Genomic DNA, 21,073 nt, shown 5'->3' with positions numbered 1-21,073 from the left:
CTGAGAGCTCCTGCCACACCGTCACACCTGCGCTCTGCATGGCTGTGTCACGGCCACACAGAATCAGAGACCCTTCCCATCCCCACACACGCCGTCACATCGACTGATCATCCAATCACACCTGTCAGTCACCTCCACACCCCCTGGGCTCGTGACCATCACCACGGTTTACCAGTGGAGCTCCTGGTTCTCGTCCTCGACACTTCCTGACTGCTGTTAACCTTCTGAACCTCCGGCTTCGTCCAAGACTACGATTCCTGGTCCTGAGACTTGGTTAAGTACACCTGGCCTCCCCTAATCCTGTTCCTTCCTTGTTGTCCAGTTCCGCATAGGGTCCAATTCTACCTTTGTTTTGGCCTGCTATCCGTAACACTCTGCACTCAACGACGGCTCGCCCGCCCGAGAGCCCACCTGCTTTCTGCTGTGAGCACTGGACTCTGGTGTGGTTATCTTGCCGGCAAACAATCTTAATGAAAAATCCTGGTGACCATAAATATATGTAAAAGAAATGGCTGTTTGTGAACACATCACACAGCATGTGACAGTGTGCCGACTTCCAGCCTCAACACACCAGCGGCATAAAGGCACTGCTCTCGTAAGAGGTGGGGCAGCTGTAAGTCCTTTCTGCGTTGTGATCAAGTGTTTCATGCAGTAGTACACAGTCTGAATCAGTGGTTCTCTCACCAGAATCCTAACCCAGCAGAAAAAAGGGCCGAACAATGGTTTGCTCTTCAGATGTACACTAATTCAGTGAATGTGTTTGAGCCATAAATCGGTATAGAAAAGAACTATCAAGGCAAAAGTGTGAATTTGTTGTAATTTTGGAAAGGCTGAATGAGGCTTTTCATGATTTCACACCTGGAATGTCCTGATGTACAAACCATGATCAACGCAGTAGAGAGCACAGGAGAAGAAATAGGGTGTTCCTAGGGTTAGGGTTCAAATTTCTAGAAAAGCTTGAACAAAAAGAAGATGATCTTTTTCTTTAAATGGGCCAAGTTAATCAAGTTTCAATGTCTTTAAGGACACAACTGGAAAAGTTTGATAAAGTGTTTTGTGGTAGTAGCACAAAGACTTATACAGTACCCAATGGCACTAACGGGAAATAGTCAAAGAAGTAAAAAATGTCCAGGGTGTGTGTAACTGTGTGTGTCCTGTGATGGACTGGTGTCCTGTCCAGGGTGTGTGTGTGTGTCCTGTGATGGACTGGTGTCCTGTCCAGGGTGTGTGTGTGTGTCCTGTGATGGACTGGTGTCCTGTCCAGAGTGTGTGTGTCCTGTGATGGACTGGCGTCCTGTCCAGGGTGTGTGTGTGTGTGTCCTGTGATGGACTGGTGTCATGTCCAGGGTGTGTGAGTGTGTGTGTCTGTGTGTGTCCTGTGATGGACTGGCGTCCTGTCCAGGGTGTGTGTGTGTGTGTCCTGCGATGGACTGTTGTACCCTGCTTTTTGCCTGTTGTTTGCTGGGATAGACTCCAGCTCCCCTGTGAGCCTGGACTGGAAGAAGTAGTTAGGAAATGGGAGGATGGATGAACAATTCATGTTGTTGTGACTGGTGTTTGGACGTCTGTCTGCGATGGTGGTATCCTGCTGGGGCTGGACAAGGGGACACAGCACCTGGTGTCCCTGATAACACAAGGACTGCGGGACGCGGGGGACACTCTCATCTGGGGGAGAGGATCCCTGCGGATCTCAGAGGCAGGATGAAGCACGGTGCCGCCGAGTGGGGATCTCCGCGGCGAGGGGCGCTGGGAGGGACTGTGGGCCCCTGAGCTCCGGCTCCGCAGGTCCAGAGCCGGGACAGGGAAACGACACGGACAACAGCAAGGGGTCGGCCTGGAGGGACTCTTTCACTGCGCGAATCCAGCCCCATCCTCCACTTGCACGGATTGACAACGGACAAGCACCTCACTCGGAAAGTTTTAATTTGTTGACAGTTTGATTATTAATGATCTATTGAGATCATTAATAACTGTAAAACTAATGGTTACGAATAGAGTTTCTCTTACCACACACACGAATTCTTACCAGGCTAAAGCGAGTGTTTTATGAAAGGTGATGGATAGCCTTTTATAAAATCCCATTTGGAACCTCTTATCTTCCGTTTCAGGGCAGTTCAGTTTGTCATATGCACAAGGGCATTGAATTGTTTGTGGATCCCCAGAGTACCCATGAAAAATATTTTTCAGCCGATAACGTTATCTTCCTCACCCTTTCCTCTGTTCAGCTCTGCCTCAGCCCTGTGATTCCTTCCTAGCACATTCAACAAGCCAGATAATCATTTTTCATTCACAGTGACGAGCTGGAGACCCAGCATGTACAGCATAGCATCTACTGGAGCAATTCCTGAGCGCCCTAGCTACTCACAGCAACGACAGCCGGCGTCCCAGCTACCACACCCAAGGTTCAGGGACCCTAACCTCCGCATTTCTGCCACACACATTTTGCAGTTGCATTTTCACCGTAGTTTGATATTTCACCGAAACAGGTTTGTAAAAGACGACTGTAACAGCGCGGCCCGGCGGACAGGCAAGGGGCCGCGCTCCCGACGCGCGGCCCCGACGGCCGGGCACGGGCACGGGCACGGGCCGTCCCGAGCGCGCCCCCCCCCCCCACGCCATTGGCGCCTGCGCAGTGGCGCGCGAGCTCGAGCTTTTGCCTCTCCGGCTGTTTGAACAGGAAGGCGGACATGTTTGTCAGAGAGGCAGGGAAAGTCGGGCACTTTTTGCAGTTCGAAAAATAACAACGACTCTCGGGAGCCGGATCGCCCTTTCTCGGAAGCCTCGGGATCCAGCATGCCGGCCCTGGCGACACCCCTGGGCCGCGGAGCTTGAGCGCTGTTCGGCGAGGTGACCCCCGGAGCGACATGTTTCATCGGGGCCGTGTTGTAAAACCGAGCACGGTTTTCAGGGGCTGAAGTTTTTTTTTTTACTACTTTTTTTTGTCCTCTCTCTCCTTCCCCCCCCCCTCCCCACCGCACCCCCCACCCACCAAGTCAGTTCTACTTTTGCAGCTGTCAGACACGCTCGGATTTAAAAAAACAAACAAGCAAGGCAGAAAACAACAGCCAAAGAAAAAGTTCTCGCTGCCTCCAGGGCCCCTCCGACCCAGCTGTGCCAGGCCGTGAGTGCGGTATCTTGTGTGAATCATGCTAACTGCCTCTTCTCATCCTGCTGCGGCTCTCGCTGTTTCTGGGGGGAGTGGGAGCGAAATGACCGTGCTCCGCGTCTGGAGGCTGTAGCCCTGAGGGCGAAACTCGGGGACCAGAGAGGGCGAGAGATCCGTTGCGGCGTGTTTTGATTTTATTTCATTTTATTATTATTATTATTTTTTAAAAGAAGTGAAGTTGTCAGCCCAGCTCGGAGCTCGGAGCAGCAGGAGAGCTGACCGGCTCAGACAGTTTTCTCTCTTAAGATGTGGCTTTGGACCCGCCGGGCACTGGCTGAAGGTTTCTCCGACTGTGAGCGGCTGGCTCGCCTCTTGAAGCGGGTCTGACCGGCTGCGGACCCGACCCGACCCGGCCCGACCCCAGGGAGGCAGGCTTTGCACGCCGTGCCCCAGAGGACAAGGGAGAGAGAGAGAGAGAAAAAAAAAAACCCAGAACTGACAGCAAAAATGTCCGCTGGAGAGAGCTTGGAGGCTCGGTTTGAAAAGATCGATGCCATGCTCAAGGATCCCAAATCGGAAGTTAATACCGATTGCCTGCTGGTGAGTGTCCGGGATGTGTGTGTGTGTGTCTTGTCTGTGTTGGGGTTTTCCCCCCTCTCTGTCTCTCTCGTTTCAAATGATACTGCAAAAAAAGTAGTAATAATAATAATGAATTGCACGGGTGTGTTCGGTTCTGTTTAGTGATCGCATTTTAATGAGCTCGCTGCCCAGTTGCCGGGGGGGGTGGGGGTGGGGGTTAGACATTAAAAACTCGACTGTGCGGAGTTAAAACCACGTAGCTCCTCCGTGTCACGCAATGGTGTGTGCGACTGAACAGCACTGGCGTTTTCTTCTCTGACATAACTTCTGTGTTATGCGTTTCTGGTGTTCACAGTCCTGCTCGCCGCTGAGACCCGATGTCTGGTGCTCGCCTGGAAATGTGCTTTTTTTTTACTGTTGTTGCACGACTTAGACACTTCAGAAGCGTCGGCTAACGTAGTCATTCACACTCCCACACAGGGGGAAAAAAAACCCCTCTCTCTCTGAGAGCATTTTAACCTACAAGCAAGCTGTGTGCAGTTCCTGTTGTCGGACTGAGATTCCCTAAGCTGGTGATAAATCGTCAATCGGAAATTATTTAAATAAAGAGAACCCCCCCCCCCAAAAAAAAAAACACCCCAGCACACTGTCATGCGGTAGGCGAGACCGTGTTTTGCCAGCCTGTTGCTCCTGTCACACGGACACCGTGGGCAGCTCACACTCACAGGGACGTGTCCAGCCGGGCCCTGCACGGCGAGAGCGCCACTCGGACCACGGGGACACGGGTGGCGGTGATCCAGTGGGCCCGGATACCGCTTTGCCCGTTACAGCATAGTTCAGTGCTGCTGCCTTGCGGGGTGACCGTCACCACCCGAGGCCCCGGCGCACAGCCGCCCCCGGCTGGAGTGGCTGGGCAGGGTGGCCGAGTCGGTGCTCCTTCCTGTACGACAGCTGAACCGCCGTTAAGTACGTGGTGGTGTTGGTTTTTTTGCAGTTACAGTTGAGCCGGGTCGTAACTTTGTTTGCCGCTCAATGCTTGTTTGACGGTAGCTGTCAAACGAGCCAGCGACTCACGAGTTAAGGGGGAACTTCTGTTGCTTGGAAAGTGATTTTTTTTAGGGGCCTGTTCAATATTAGGGTAGGGATAATTGTCATGAGCCAGTGGGCCGTTTTTTTCCCATTTTTCCTCACACCAGGGCCAGTTTTCCCAGAAGCCAGTTAACCCACAAGTGTGTTTCTGGACTGTGGGAGGAAACCCACACAAACACGGGGAGAACATGCAGACTCCACACAGACAGCACCCCGGGAACAGAACCCAGGGCCCCAGCCCTGCGAGTCCGCAGTGCTGGCCACCGGGCTGCCCGATTCCTGGTCCACTCATTGAGAACATTCCGGCCTGTTCTGTCCTCCGCTCAGTGAGGTGGGGCTGATGGGAAGATTGTCAGTGCCTCCTTTCCCCTTTGTCCTGCCTAAGTTCCAGTGTCTGTAATAGCGATTCACTTCTTAGACAGACTCTTCAAGCTTCCAGCGATATACTCATGGAAAATGGCATTTAAGCTGCACGTTGAGGGTGTGTGTCAGGTTTCATTAACAGATTCGTCTGGAAAGTTCCAGGATTGCCTGTCTGATCTCCCCCTTTTTTTTCCATCCTCGGTTTGGCCTAAAATATTCCAAAATCCTAATTCGCACGAGGGCAGTCCATGAGTTCTGAGAGCCCCGGCTAGTCGAATTCCTCGCGCTCACTCCTGAGTGAATCGGGGTTCGTCTTGCCGAAGGTGCGCGTGTGTGCGCGAGAGGCGTCATTCATGGGAGAAGCCATGCTCCAGAAGGAAAATCTCGGCGTCGGCTCCTACAAGAGCTGTCGGAGATGGTGTGAGCCGCCGAGCCCCGAGATGCAGAAGCAGAGCTGGGTGCGAGATTGTCGAAATGGCTCGTATGGCTAGGAAGTCAACAGAAACAGGATCTTTCTCATCCGCTCTGGTGGAGGTCCTGCAAATAACACTCGGCTGTGGAGGAGGATGGCGCTGGGGGGAAATTCAGATTTTTTTAATCTGTGGCAGCGAGTCCACTCTTCAGTTTTGAGTTCAAGCGGAACAGTCGACGCAGGTCCCCCCTTGTTGCATGTCAGCGTGCCAGCGTAATTATCGCGACACACGCACCCCAGCAGCATCAGCAGCTCTCCAGGGCTGAGGGCCTGTTGGGGGGCCCGCTGGCACCCCGATTAATCCCACACAGCGTTTTGTTATGCCATAAGTCATATCTGGTATTTGTTGTCTGAAAGCATTCCAGGATTCTCAATGTGTTGATTGCAGTGTACTGTTCGCATGACTTGATTTCATCTTTTAAAAGAGAGATCGTGATGATGTTTGCAGGCAGGATGTAAAGGTGACCTAATTTTGGGGGTGATCTTGGATTCTTGTCAGTTCTTCTCAGTTGACCAGTCGTATGTAGAAGCTTCCTGTTGGCCAGTCATTACCTTGTATTACTGTGTGTTATGTCTTCCCTGTAAGAAGCAAAAGGTGGCTTATAATCAGTCCTCAGATGTGGAGTTATTCTGTCTGTTACTCTTGGTGGCATTGGTACTTGTGTAACAAGCACCTGTGCACTCAGAGGGAGAAACAAGGGGTTTTGCTCAGTTTAGGGGTGCCTGAGATATTTGCTCACACTTTCCTGGGTAGTGTTCGCTCACTGCAGGAGATGCTGCCAAAAACCAATCCAGAGCTTCAACAAAGGGCTTGAATGCGAAGACTAGGGCTCCGTAATGAATCGGTGGTGTATTTCATGGCCTCTTTCCTTGTTTTATTCAGAAACAGCTGAAGGAGAAGCTCAAACATGTCTGCTTTTTTAAAAAGGGGGCTTTTCAGGGTCTCTGTAAGGCTCTTACATCCTGCCTTTCAGTATAAACCTCTGAATCTTCAAGGTAGAGGGATTTTTGCAGAATTCTGTCTGATTTTGCGAGAGGCGTGACGTGCCCTTTCCAATGGTTATACATGTAGGAATGAAACACCATCCCTTCAGTACTCCTTTCAGAGGGCAGTTCTGAAATCACAAAGAAACTGTCAGTATTTGATTGAAAGCCGCCAGCATCTTCATCTGATCTTCAAGTGTGTCGTGAAGGGTCCCACACCGACTCCTTTGGGTGGTGTAGTAAGGGTTTAAGAATGGTTACAATGGGAGGAGGCCGTTCAGTCCATCCTCCTCATCTGGCTGTTGGTATGTTAATCCAAGCACCTCCTCGAAACTACCTGAACGCTCCCGGTGACACTGCATGCTCCGTGTGGACTGGTGATTAGTTCTATACCCTGTGACCCCTGAACAGAAGTGGGTTGTTCCTCTGCTGGTTTTATTCGGTGCTGAAGAGTCTGGGTGTGTAATGTGGCATCGTGTCCTCCTTCCTTCACTCGGATCGGGCAGTTTTCCACACGTGTGCCGTCAGCATCCCCGCAGGGCTGTTCCGGATGACTTTGCACTGAAAGAAAAAGAGAACAGCTTGTCTTCCAGCTTCCTCCCTCCGTTTCTGCTGAATTGACAGAAGTCGGACAGAAAACACGAACCTTGCTGGTTGCAGTTTTTAAGTGTGGAGCTTTTCTTTACATTTTAACGAACTCTCAAGCGCTGACAGTGCAGTCCTTGCAGATTTTATAGGTGCTGTAGTTTCAGACGGAGATCCGGTATGTGAAGTTTAGGGAGTTGCTCTGAAGTGACGGGGAGAGGTGTCCCTGGTGTGGAATCCGGACCTGCTGTCCAGACGCTGTCTCTGCCTGCCCTTCACTGTCACGTCCTGCACTGAAGCGTGAGCACTTGCATTCTGCCGGAGGAGGAATGCCTGATATAGTGACATGCCAGCAGCCCTGCCATTAGACACAGAAAGCTCTTCCCTTGAGGGGGTTAGAGATGGTCCCTCTGCATTCCAAGGCTCTGTTGCACTAGCTAGCACTTAGCAATCCTGGGAGAGCAATCTTTATTCGGAATCTACAAAGGAAAGTTGACAACGGTCTTAATTTCTCTTAATTCAATTCTTTTAATTTCTCTTGAACTTCATTTTGAGCTTGTCAGTTTACTGCCAGTCCCAGCCTCCCTCTTACGCTGAGTTGTGGTGGTTTAGCTTTGGAAGATGTCAAGCTGTGCACCAAAACACTGACCGGTCTTTGACTCCCCAAGATGTTTAACACGTGCAATTGCTGCCACAAAATGTCATGGAGGGGGGGAGGGGGGGTCATTCTGGACTTGAGTGTTGACCAGGTCACTTGCATTGTTACAGCAGTGAACATGTGGCAGGAGAGTTTGTGGTTTTGGGAGAAGTCTTGCATAGCCTTCAGTTTAGTTATCTGAAAGCTGCATGTTGCGGAAGAAGGCATGGGGTGGCAGGCAGGATTGAGAGCACTGACCTGCTCTCCCCCTCTCTCTTCGCTGGGCCATGAAGAGAGGAACAGTTAACGCAGCCAGGAGAAAGTCTCAGCACTTGGTGAAGCCACTGAAACATGCAGATGCTCAAAGCTGAAATTATCTATGGCCCTGGAGCTGTGAGGTGGCTGCCAGGCCTCGGAGCCGTGGAGCTGTTTTTTAGACTGCACAGTGTGTGATAATGACCGTATGACTGTAAAGAAAAGTTCGGAGGTTTTGTATGTGTTAATGTCGGCCCTTGCCCTTTGGGGGAAAAAAAAAAGGAATCAGTCATTTTCTTTTATATCCACCTGTTCCGGCGTTCCTGCTCCTAAGCAGGGCAGACGCCCACCTGTCACCCACTTCCTGTGATTCACAGTTCTCTAGCTATGCAAATTTTGCTGCACTAAATGTGATGTTATAGCTCACGGGCTAGAACAGATCTCATTACACACATCCAGTGGGAATGACGCGTGTTAGTTGTATGACAAGGAGGTATAAATGGCCGACCTGCCCCACGAGACTGATCGAGCCAAGTCGACGGGCAAGCGCTAGTCCGTGTTTTCCCCCGAGAGACCGTCCGGACTGGGCGCTGGGAGATTCCTTCACCCGAGCTCCTTCCCGCTGGGAGAGAAGCCTCGTCTTCAGCAGCCCCGTCCGGATGTTGCCCGCTCCCGTTTCTCCTCGGATCTCCAGCCGGCTCTTCCCCACGCCGCCCACCTCGCAGTCGGCAGGCGTGAGTGACCCCCGTGGTCGCGGGTGGACCTTTAGAGGATGTTGTGTGGCGAGTTGTGCTCGGCAGCTTCTGGAATCCTGGCGTTATACTGGAAAAAGACACAGCCAGGCCTGAGCCGCTGAAGTGGGCGGCTTTGCCGGTAGCAGTGCTTCAGAGCCCCGCAGTTTCCTTTTGAATCCCAAATTTAACCCCAGACTTTTGAAAGTCAATTTTGAAACATTGCAATGAGCTGTGCACTATGAGATGGAGGTGGCCACTTCTGAATTGAGTCGGTTCTTGACCGTGCGATGGCAGAGTTAATGAGAATACAAGAAAAGGCATGAATCATTTCAATAATGAGGGTATTTTTGAAGGCTGAAATCGGGGTTAGGCTGTCTTTGATCCCAGCAAGGCCTGAAAGGCCTTGTCTCAGGCGCAGCCCTGCTTACGTTGTGAGGGGAGGGGGGGTGGAGCTGTGATCTACAGGGAGGAAGCTGGCGAGGGCTTGAATGAGCTGAACCTGCTCAGAAGTCCATTGTGCGTGGAGAAGGGGTGCGGGTGGCGTTTGTTTAAAAGTGCGTCCGGTTAGTTCTCCCGGGATCTGAGAGTTTGTGCCCTCGATGGGGGGGCGGGTCGCGGTGAGCTAGGGAATGTGTGAGCAGTTTCCCTGGGCCTCCGGAGCGAGCCGCAGCAGTTCATGAAGGAGGTATTGAGCCGCCTACAGTGGCTTTTAGAGCTGCCGGGCTTGGTAAAGGAGCAGATTGTTCTGCTTTCCAGTGCGGATGTGTGCCGCCTGCCTCTAGCAAGCTGTCGGGCTCGGGCGGCTTCTGGTGACTTTCGGCAGGGAACAGAAGAGCGGACTCCAGCTAAGACAAACCGATTAAGACTCTTAAACGATGATTAATGCCTCTCGCAGACGGCCTACAGCAGAGCGCCTGAGCAGTCGGTTTTCATTCGCCGCGGATCAATGAATGGAGCTCTTTGCTTATCTCCCCACCCCCCTCTCCCGCCTCGCCTACAGGTTTATAAAATTCCACCCGAATCAAATAGCAGCTTGTTTGTGAGCAGCTCGGCGCCCCGTTGGTCCGGCCCGTGTTTCTAACGGCGCTCAGCGCAGGAGCGCTGCGGTCAGGCTTCCGCGGGACCCGCTGCTCACAGAGGCTGCGGCCAGGGAGAAGGGAGCTCTTGTTCTTCCTTTTTTCTGTACAATCCTACTGCAAACACCTTGAGTCCCCAAATAAGGACATGCTTTCAGAGTAGAATTGTTTTCTGAATTATGTAGTGGTTACGATGGTTATATATCCTAGGGTTCTGTGCCAGTTTGTCTTCTTCCTGACTTTTGACTGTGTGGCCATTTCTGACTGGCAGACATGGTGTTGTATGCTCTACAGCACTAGAGCAGAACATTGTAGTTGTACCGTTGGCCTGAGGACGTTCGGATTCGGATAATTAGGTAAGCTGTAATGGTAATGAACTTTGCCTGTTTTATTTCAGTCTCACACCCCTTACTTCAAATAATGACACGCCGCCTCCACGTGTCTTTTATTTTACAGGCCGGTTGTAAAACAGATGGGAGATGTAGTAATAGAGGCAAATCGAAAAGATTTGTGCAAGGACTCCAGGATAGGAGTAATGTGAACACTTGCACTAGACCTGGTCAAGATTCTGGCTGCTGAATGTTGGACATACTGCAGCTTGTTCAGAGTAGATTTAGATACCCCAGGGAGTAGAGCATTGCAGTAGTCAATTCGAGAGAATACAAATATGTTGATCAGCTTTTCAGCCACAGTTAATGATAGCATAGGGCGTAGTCTTGCGATATTTCTAAGGTGAAAAAAAGATGTTTTGACAGTATGCTGTACATGTGGGTCGAATGTTAAGCCAGAATCGAATATAACCCCAAGGTTTTTCAATTTTGATTGGAGCTCAAGTACAGAGCCATCTACAGACAGGGTTACAGGACTGGCTTTACGAAGTTGATGGGGGGTACCAATAAGCGTGACTTCAGTCTTGTCACAGTTAAGATGAAGGAAGTTTTGAGTCATCCAAATTTTTATGTCAGAGATGCAATTGGATAGAATAGAGACAGCCACATCAGTGTCGGGTTTGGTATGGATGTATATTTGAGTATCGTCAGCGTAAAAATGAAAGCTGAGGCCATGTGATCTTAAAAGCTGACCAAGTGCTGTGGTCATTTCTGCAGTTGGTTTTCTTCTCATGCAGAAAGCATTTTTTGCTCAGACAGGAGATCTAGGAATTGGTTTACTGGCTGCTCTCGTGAAGACCGTGCATGTGGCTGGATAGAGCCTGCTTATGCTAAAGCTCTCATTTAATGTTTTGCTCTTTCACCTTCAAGGAGAAGAGTGACGTTCTGACAAATTATGAAATATAAAATTAGAAAAACATTTACAATAAAAACAGTTAACTCTTGGTTTTCAGCTACAACTTGTGTTTTCCCAGTTAAATTTGCATCATTCATATTAGCTTCATTTAAAGAAAATTTTCTTTCTTCCTTTGTACAATTACTAGTAGTTTATGTTTGGCTACCAATGTGAACAATATTCTCGTCAGACACTCAGACACTTCGACATTCAAGCCGGCATACGTGTGAGCTGTCAAGCAGTCAACCACAAGAAAAAAAACATGTTGCTTCCTGTTCACACACTGAGGGGACAGCTGAAACAGTGAAAATGAAATTCAAAATCAGCGTATAAACATCACAGTGCCTTTCAGGGATGCACCAACTAACAATCCACCAGACTTCCAGACTCTGATCAAAACGCTTGACATTAGGACCTCCAGCAAAGCTCAGTTTTTGAACTCCTAACCTGGAGCCCCGTTACAAAATCTTTTCTCGTCACTCCCAGGACCAGTGAACAGAAGTCCCACACTGACTTGCCACAACTGACCAACCCCTTTAAATCAGACCAAACACAAACCACATTACGTGTTTCAATACGTGTGGTTTGTCTGTTTTAGCAAGGCAGCAGAAGTAAAACAGTTTTTCTGGAGGGGACATCAGTCACGAGCTCCTGGGGTGTGCTCAGTGGGCTCCGAGGGCGCTGCTGTGATACAGTGTGTGCGGAGCGGCCCTGCGCCGGCAGTCTTATGCAGCAGGGATGCGGTTGTGACGCAGGTGAGGCTGTTGCCGTGACGACCTGCGGTCCTGCCGGCGCTGCAGGGGTCGGAGGTCAGGGTGTCCAGGTGGGGCCTCTGTGGCCGCTGGAATATCCTCCCTCCGGAGTCTTCCACTCGCACGGGGATCGTCCGCAGTTCGAAAGCCCCTCCCTGCCGGGAAGCCAGTCAACAGCGGGAGCGGAAGGGAGCCGCTGGGATTTGTCCTGCGGATTTGATGGGGCTGGTAATGTGGGAAAAGCTGCAAGAGCCCCGGATATTGGAGACGCAGTGACTTTAATCATTCGCATTTTCAACTTGGCAAATGGCTGTACCTGGGGGTTGTCATTTGTTTTTTGAAAAATGGTGGTCTTTTAAGTGTCTCGGAATATGTTCATATGGCTTTAGCATTAAAAGTGCATTTTCTTTCTCATTATCTTCCTTTACCTCACAACTCCCCCCGACCGGACTTCAGTGGCTGTCCAGCTGTGCTCGTATTCCTGTGCTGGGGAGAGACTAGGTGTCTCACCGCGAGGCTGGGATCTTCACATATGCTTCACGTGAGGACTGTGTGAGGACGAGGTGGGGGCGGCTGTGCTGGAGTGAGCCCTTTCCTCGCCTCTGATGCGCTCTCGCGCGAAAGACAACGAGGCCGACACGACCGCTGCTCTCTTCATCTCCCGCCTCTTTAAGAGGTTCCCAGAAAAAATTGAGACAGAAAGTTGTTCTTGGTTTTATTACAAGCACAATTATGGTGTTTTTTCCACGGCTAGCGTTTGGGGAGTATTTTTAGCCTTCGGCACTCGCGCGTTCCTCTCCAGCGCTCCGGCCCCGACCCCCTCCTCGCGGCGGCGTTTGGCTGAGCTCCTCTCTCCTGGAGGCAGCGGCCGGCCGGGCTGGTCTGCGCCCCAGACGGGCTCGGACGCAGCGCCCTGGCCTGGCTGCCGCTGGCCTGTGCCAAAAACAAGGCCCGTCGGCCTGACGGCGAGGGCTGCTGTTCTCCGCTGTGGCAGAGCGCGCCTCGGTGTCTTGCCGGGGCCGGAGGGTGTGAGCCTGCCCAGGGAGGATTCCTGGAATTGTGTGCGGAACGTTTGCTGACGTGCAAGGGGAGCCGGCCCCTTTCCCTATTCCCCCCCCCCCCTTCTTTTTCGGAATCCAGTCCCGGAACAGTTTGGGGTTGAAAAATTCCGCTCTGCCAGTGCCGCCTCTTTATGGGACAAAATGGCCTCCTCTCTCGGTGCAGCATCAGGTCCGCGAAACCAAAACACAGATTGTTGCCGAAATATTTTTCTTAGCGTCTTGAAATGTTATATTTATAAATCCTAATTGCTAGTCACCAAAGAAGTAATCACACGTTGGGGAAAGCCGATGTAATGTTTACGTGGTTGGAGTAATAGTAGAATTGATTTGTTGGAACTCGCCTGGTGTGGCTGTCTTGAGATAGGAGGAGTCCCTTGGCAAAACAGTCTTTTGTTATTCCGGCTGGTTGCTGGTTTCTACAAACAAGACTCTGTTGCTTTGCTTTTAAAGGAGTTGAGTAACTGCGTCCATATTGACGTGACTCCAAGCAGGGCGTGTAACTTTTTTTTTGCTGAAGCTGATTCACAGGACAGCTATATTCTGTTCACGCTGCAGGAAAGTACAAGACCTGCATTGCCTTTCTGTGTTTTACAGCGCTCCCTGCCAGAGGTGCTGGGTTAAGAGGGCATCTTTCACATACAGCAGTGACTCAGGAGAAGTTGCATCTGGTTCTTGTTCAGAGATCGCGAAGACCTTGACCCAGTCTCGCCACGCTTTATGCCCGGGGCACTTCTTCAGTGAAACATGGCATAGAGGTCACAAGTGGGAGCTAAGGAATAGTCTGAGAATGGGGCGTGTATCTTTACACAAAGGGTTGTGGGAGGGTGGCACAGTCATGTTGGTGAAGCAGATATCCTGGGATCTTTTAGAAAATGGGCAAGATCTGCAGCTCAGTAAGATTAGCAAGAAAATAGCCTCCTCCAGTAAGCTGTTTAAAACTTTCGTTGTGTATGGATTTCAGCAAACCACTTCTGTGTCTTACTTGTTGAGTTTAGGGTCAAACTGAAGTCTGGGAGTGTCGACTTGGTGTACCTTGTTTATGGAAACAGTAAGAAGTCCTCAGCTGTACTGCAAATGTAGACGTCTCTAACACAGTAAGCAGTACAGTGACTTAAAAAGAATTTCATTATTATCATTGTCAGAAAGCAGTATTTGTATTTTAGCGTACTTGACCATTTTCTTTTTCAAAATATTCAACAGTAGTCTGGGGAGGGCGGCCAAAGTAAATTCAGATTTGATCTATTGCACCAGGACAGTAAAGATTCATTTCGAGAAACTGTATTGCGAGGTACTTTTCCCATATATGGCAGTGGGCCGCTTTGTGCCAGCACATGTGTGTCGAGGTTAGGCAGCCCGGGCGAGAGGAAGTCCGCGGAGGTCAGTGGCCCTGCGGGGTCCGGCCCTATCTGTGGGGCTGGACCAAGCGCCCCCTGTCCCCCGGAGGCTGGTGACCTCGGACACGGCGGGGTGCCCGCTGGCTCTGCCGCTCGACGCGCAGCACAGGACAGGCTAGCGCTCGGCCTACCTGGGGCTGCAGCAGCCCGCCAGCCGAGGATAAACACTCTTGAGGCTCTTCCTGTGTTTAAGTGTGGAGTTGTCAGGGACCTGGAGTGGCTCGTTAGTTGGATCCGCCAGCATAAGCAGCAGACAGATTTACTGCTTTCCTGCGTTACGTTGGCAGCCGTGTGCAGACACTTGACGTTAGCGCTCCCGCGCGCCGAGTCTTGTGCGGAAAGGTTGAAAGTTTAAGGTACCGTTACCAAGTATAGCCTTGGCTTTTAGCTGCTTCATTTGCAGTCTTTTACAGAAATGCGAAGTGTGCTCCAACAACTGTAATAGAAGAAATGAGTACTGAAACATCACGATGGAGGAAGAATGAGTGGAAGGTCTGGAAAAACTGTTTTTCACTGTAAGGTGGATTAAAAGAGCCACCTTTCTGTGATAGCTGGATCCCTGTGGTATTTTGTGGTGTGGACCGCAAAAACACTCTGAAACCTGAGTCTGTGAAGTTTGTCAAATTCAGCAGCTCTGGATTTATATGAAATAGGCCTAGTTCTTTTTTTATTGGTATTTAATTGTTTATGTGGGAAGTACTTTAATTCTGAGCCCTATTGAAGTTGCGTGTACTGATTTACTTTAACAGACTTGATAGCAACCTGCCGCTTTGATGTATACCTGTGGAGTCTCCAGCCAGGCTTCTAGTAAGAGCATAATCGACATGGAGAGGTTAAGGGGAAAATACCAGTCTCTCCGGAGCACAGATCAGGAGGAGTATGGCTCTCTGTGCAGGAGACTAAATCTCATGTTGTGGGACAGTAATGAGTATGCGGCCTTTGGAAAGTGAGTGTTTCAGTGATTGTCTGGTGCCAGTTCTAAATCAAACTGGCAATTTCCAAAACGGCAATATTGAGTTGTAACATGTTTTATAAACCTGCGTGGCTGTGCAGCGGAGGAGGAGTGTGCCTGTCGTTATGTCTCAGTGAAGCTCCGAGCTTGGGCTAGCGAACAGATCTGAAGAGCAGAGCCTGCTGGTAAAGTCAGGAGGCTCTCCCAGCGGCCGACTCCCTGCTGACAGAGAGGTGCCATTCGGTTTCCGGGATGCTCCCAGATTCTGCACGGATATCTGTTGGACGCTCAGGAGGCGCTCCTCCTGGTAACGGGGCCTTTAGTGTGGCTGGTGGCGGGACGGGGTCAGGGTGGCAGCTCTTGGAGCTGAGCAGAAGGATTGTCTGGGCTCTCGTGTGGTGGTTTGTGATGAATTTATGACAGCAGGGATTAACCCTAAGAATTGAGCGATTCATTCTCAAGGCCTCTGGTTTTTTGTGTGAAAAGTAAAGAAGTGGTCACGTACTCTAAGCCTCTAGACTCAGACTCAGAACTCCCATCAACGGCTAATAAAAGATTAGGTCCAGAAATCACTATTAAATTTCCAGTTTTTGTGCTGAGTAACTGAAGAGAGAGCAGTAGACCATGTTTGACATCATCACCAAACCATGTTTTAGCATTTTCTCCTCAATAGACCTCAAACCTGGAACTCTATTTCTAATTAAAATTAAACATGTTTTTTTCACTTAAAATAACATTCATTTAACTTATTTCAGTTCATCTGACGATTAGAACTGAAGCAGTTGTCAAGAATAATATCAGTGAAGGTTCTGGCTTAATGTCACAATGCCGCTGGAAATGACTTATCACTTGCTTTTCTCAGCTAGGCCTACGTCATGTTACAATAAGTCTACACAGCTACTTTTGCTGAGTGTCAGTAAAGGGATATAAATCAGCCAGACTCCAAATATTTTCCTGGACACCACACAAAACAAGTCATTGGACTTGACACCTGTCCCCTTTAAATGCTTTATAACACAGCGAGCATACACATTTCTGGAAAAACAAAAATCTCCCAGCTGGGTTCTCTCTCTTGTAACCTTTCATTTTACTGGAGTTTGTATTCAAAAGGTACTGAAAAACAGGCATAACTTTTATTAATGTATTTAGCTTTTGACATTCATATTCAAGTGATGTACATGATGGATCAAAGCATATCTGAAATCTAAATGCTGAAGCATTTTTCATCAAAAAGATTGGATATGCAGACTTCCTTTAGACGTAAGAGAGCTAAAGAGAATATAGGAAGGTATAAAAACCACTTTTATTAAAACCACTAACCCAAAACTCAGAATCCCTACCTCCCTCTTTAAGCTGTTCCTTGTGTAGTCTTAGTGTATCATTCGCTGTCTCACCCAGTCACCTTCACTTCCTGTGTCATGGTCATTTTGCTTCCGGTCAAACTGATTACAGTTCCTGTCTCCGTTAACACGCTTTTGAAATGGTCTCTGGTCAGTTTACGCTGGTTAATAGAGGTGCTGAAAATGTTCAAATGGAAAATTAGTAGTATTATTACTGGGCTCTAAGTTCTCTCAGTCGAGAATAAAACATGAGGTTTTTAGCATTTCTCTTCTTAATAGGAATATTGATTGAAGCTCAAGCTTAAGGTTTTGAACAGTGAGGTATAAATGACAGCAAATGCAAAAGGGCTGTACTGACACACATTCTAACTGTGAAGTCTTCTACAGGAAATAGTCTTTGCACCAGGAAATGGAAAGTGATCACTTTTATACGATGGTCCATGCGCAAGTCAGAAAGCTCTGGAAGAGCGAATTGGAAAAGTGTTGTGCAAGCCTAGAAGCGTGTATTATTATGAAAATATCTAGCTGTCTTCCTTGTTGTGATTGAGCACACTGGAAGCTTTAATGTAACTGGACATTTATTGTAGAGCATCCTTTGTTTAAAGACTTGGTCTGCTTCACGTTTTATAGCCTTAACCCGACTACTGACACAGCCTTAAACTCGGAAAATAATACCAAGCGTTCATTGCCACCCAGCAGTATCGAAGTCTGTTAATACCAACTGCAGTTATATGCTTGTAGCATACTTTTACTGTCCCAACTTTTCATAGCTCACCAAATATTTTTCAGATATTAGAACTAACATAGCAAGAAATAGCTAATAGGTTTAATTTGAACTGAAACATAGACTGCAATTTGTGATGCGATATAATTCACTTATCTGATGCTTTGAATCTGTGCTTATCTTTTTTTTTTCTGTTTAAAAAATTTTTTTTAGGTCTTTTAGACATACATGCAGATCTTTAAGAAATACACACTATAGTTATAGCAGCAGGTCATGTTGTAACTACACGGACAGTGCCTTCATGAAGGGCATTTAAAAGGAGAGTTAACAAAGGCACTAACGCAACATAACATGTCCAGGGGAGATCTTTTATGAAACTAGAAAATGCAGTGAGAGTTGAGTTTGATTTTAAAAGAACCCATTTTAAATGTTCTGGGCTGTCAGCTGTAGACAGTGATAGTCTGCTGTTTAGACCAGTTTAGCCACATTGTTAAAGTAGATCAACAGTAGACTCACCTGTTCATAGCACTGCAATTATCTGACTGAGTGCATGAAGGAATGTAAATGTACTGATTGAATGTTGTGGTTCTACATGTGCAATCAGAACACATCCTATATTTTCTGCACTTTGAGACCCGACTTGGCCTCTTTCAGAAATGTGCTCTCATTTTTCTTTGTCTGAAATGTCATTTAGTTTCACTGGAGCCCTGTCTGGGGCAGCTACAGTGAGCAGTTAGTCGTGCTGCGAACAGCGGACTGTCGGCTCTCATCAGATCCTGATGTGGCTCTGGGCAAAACGATTCGTTTTTGTGAGCGTTGCTGAAAGAGAAGTCTCTGAAAACCAAAAGCAATTTACAAAGTCACCCTGTCCCCCTAGTTAACAATTTATGTCAATAACATTTCATTCTGTGATCTTGGAAGTACTAAGAATGCAGTGAGAATTGTGGGAAAGAGTTGCATGTGGTGAGCCGGGGAGATGCAGCTCCTTTGGTATAGCAGGAGTCCTGGCCTCCAGCAGGTAAGTGATGGACCTGCAGCTCTCATACAGTGTCCCAGCCTTAGCAGTATGAGATGCCGGGTTGTGGAAGGATCACAGTAAGAAAACGGCAACAGTTCAATTACAGCAATTCCTAAAAACTCTTGTCGGAACGGCGTCTAAGTTCAAGCAGGTAAACTACATACTGATTATATCATATGCCTTGTCTGTTGTCATTTTTGAGAAGTTGTCTTATATGCGAGAGTACTAGAGTGGCTTACGGTCCAGGACCGGCCTTCGGTATTCACCTTCAGTGTAAAGCTGGAATATGAAATCTGAAAGTTCCCCTCCACCCAGAGCTCTTAATTATTCGCTCACCCGGTGGGAAGAAGCTCACCTTGCCTCTGGGGCGGTGTGCAGTTCTTCTCTCAGTTTGCACTTCCAGGCTAGATTTCAGAGAGGGCGAAGTCGAGTGTGCATCGAAAGTGTCGCCACATCAAAAAACGGATCAAAAAGACAACTTCAGAAACGTCGATTTCAAGCCCTGTTCTGCGACGCTGAATTAAAGCATGCCTGCCTGTGAGCGAGCAACTGTCACAGAAGAGAAGTTCTTCACGTAGAAAACTGCCTTTCTGTGTGGTGAACGGGTGTTAAAGTTTAATCTCATGTCGGGCAGGATGGACTGAGGGGTGCGTCACAAGACGGTCTCTTGTGAGAGTCTTGTATCCTTGTCTGCAGTATTGTGGTCCACTTGGCGCGCGCGCGCGCGCGCGCGCGCGTGTGTGTGTGTGGTGTGTGTGTGGTGTGTAGCTCTTGTCTGCACTGATACGCACTACTGGGCCTCGGATGTTCTTAGCTTGGTGACAAGAAGTGAAACCTCAGCTTGAGACAGTAGTGTTCCTTAATGAAGCATCAAAGCCCATCTTTCATTGGTTCAGATACAAATTAATAGAAATGCAGGCAAGAAAGGTTTAACTACTGGAGCCCTGAGTTCCATACGGATTTGCAAATCCAGCTGGGCGTGTGTGCTGTCACAGAAAGGCTGTGACATTGCTTTGTGAGCACTATTGGGCAGACAGCGCTGCGCTTGAATTTGGTGAGCAATCACTGAAGCAGTCAAACAGAAAATCAGGTTTCAGAATGAAGCAGCATTCAGTTGTGAAATCTCTAAAATTATATCCGAATGACAGAAGACTGTCAGGGCTTAAACTTACTACTTACTAACCTGCAACAGTTACTTAGACTTGGCATGAGCCATAGCCTTACCTGCTGAGCACTGGTGCAGCCCTTTGGCATGTTGGGGCTGAATGAGGTCTGTGTCATTGGTCTTGCTTCCCCCTGCTTGCTCTGAACCTACTGTGAGTGAAGGAATAATAATAATAATCCTTACACTTACACTGCGCTTTTCTGGACACTCCACTCAAAGCGCTTTACAGGTAATGGGGTTTCCCTTCCACCACCACCAGTGTGCAGCCCCACCTGGATGATGCGACGGCAGCCAGAGTGCGCCAGAACGCTACCAAGTCACCAGCTCTCAGTGGGGAGGAAGTGGGTTCATTCTAGCACGTCTTGGGGGTGGATGAGAGCCCACTCTGGCCCTCGGCTGCTCAGAGCAGAGCAGGGGCAAGGCACCTTCTCCATTGCAGTGGCACATTTCCCTCTTCATACTCCAGAACACACTGCCCAGGGCCTTTTCTTATTTGTGCTCCTTCATTCTCTCATAGATGAACATACGAGCTGAATCCTTACAGTGCCTTCTCTTTTTATCAAAACCCAAACACACATGTCAAGAAGCTCACTCCCCATCATTTTCTATCCTTTATTTCATTCTTTTGACGAATGATTTTGCACATTGCCTGTTACCTGTTGTTGTTTTGCACATTGCCTGTTACCTGTTGTTGTTTTGCACACTGCCTGTTGTCTCTGTTTTTCTTTTCTTACACAGTTCTATTGTTGTTTGCACTACTTGGCGTCTGAGATCTAGCTAAATAGCATTTCCTTATACCATATATGACAGTAGACTTAGAGCTTGAACATTGCGACCTTGCGGGTTTGAGAATCTCTCATGCTGTGGACCCAGTGACAGTTTCTGTCAGATCATAAGGCTTTTTTTAAGACCCTAATGATGTACGTTTACTTCACTTCCTGTGGTTAAGGAACCACCGCTGTCAGTTTCCCTTTTCTCAGTCTTTCTTGTCATAGCGTAGGCCCGAACTAATTTGAGGAACAATATTAGTAATCAGTTTCTCTGGGGCTTCTGGTAGCCTCTTTGTTGATTGGCCGAACTCAAGGGAAGTCGCTTCGATTGGCTGAAATAGAGAACAGGCAGGGGTGAGATGCCATGGTTGGTTGGAGAGGGAGGTTTAAATGGTAACTTCGTTTACCCTATCACTGGCATCTAAACAGTCGCAGCCACCCAGCTAATGAGATACTTATCTCTTATGTTGCTCTGTGTAATACTGCCCCTGGCTGTGTGATTAGCATAAATGAATCAATTTGAAATGTAGTTTGTGAATCATGCAGCATCTGGCCAGCACCAAGGTTTCTGATGTGCATGGAACAACATAGCTGAAAGCCGTTTAATAATGTAAGACACCCTGTCCCTATTTGGAAGGGCGTTAAAACAGAACAATTAACCTGGCATGCCTCAAGTTATTGTTGAATCCGGTGTGTCTTCGCCGATCTCTGGGAAGTGATGTCAACACTGAAG

At 48.6% G+C, this 21,073-nt stretch overlaps 1 protein-coding gene across 4 annotated transcripts in view; it reads left to right on the top strand.

The window, feature by feature from the left end:
• Positions 1–2,647: 2,647 nt before the first annotated feature.
• rock1 (Rho-associated, coiled-coil containing protein kinase 1) overlaps positions 2,648–21,073 on the top strand; it is a 64,550-nt gene continuing 46,124 nt past the window's right edge. For 3 of the 4 annotated variants that reach the window (XR_011189955.1, XM_069191631.1, XM_069191630.1), the window contains exon 1: positions 2,649–3,706. Coding sequence is in view for 3 of the 4 variants with exons in the window: in XM_069191631.1 (XP_069047732.1) it covers positions 3,614–3,706 (93 nt within the window). In the remaining variant the exon portion in view is untranslated. Of the gene's footprint in view, positions 3,707–21,073 lie in introns of all 4 variants that reach the window. The other variant, XM_069191632.1, reaches the window with a different exon arrangement.

Source organism: Lepisosteus oculatus, chromosome 6, assembly GCF_040954835.1.
Source record: "Lepisosteus oculatus isolate fLepOcu1 chromosome 6, fLepOcu1.hap2, whole genome shotgun sequence".
Classification (NCBI taxonomy): domain Eukaryota; kingdom Metazoa; phylum Chordata; class Actinopteri; order Semionotiformes; family Lepisosteidae; genus Lepisosteus; species Lepisosteus oculatus.
Note: the sequence above shows the minus strand (reverse complement) of the source record. Positions and strands in the feature narration are given on the sequence as shown.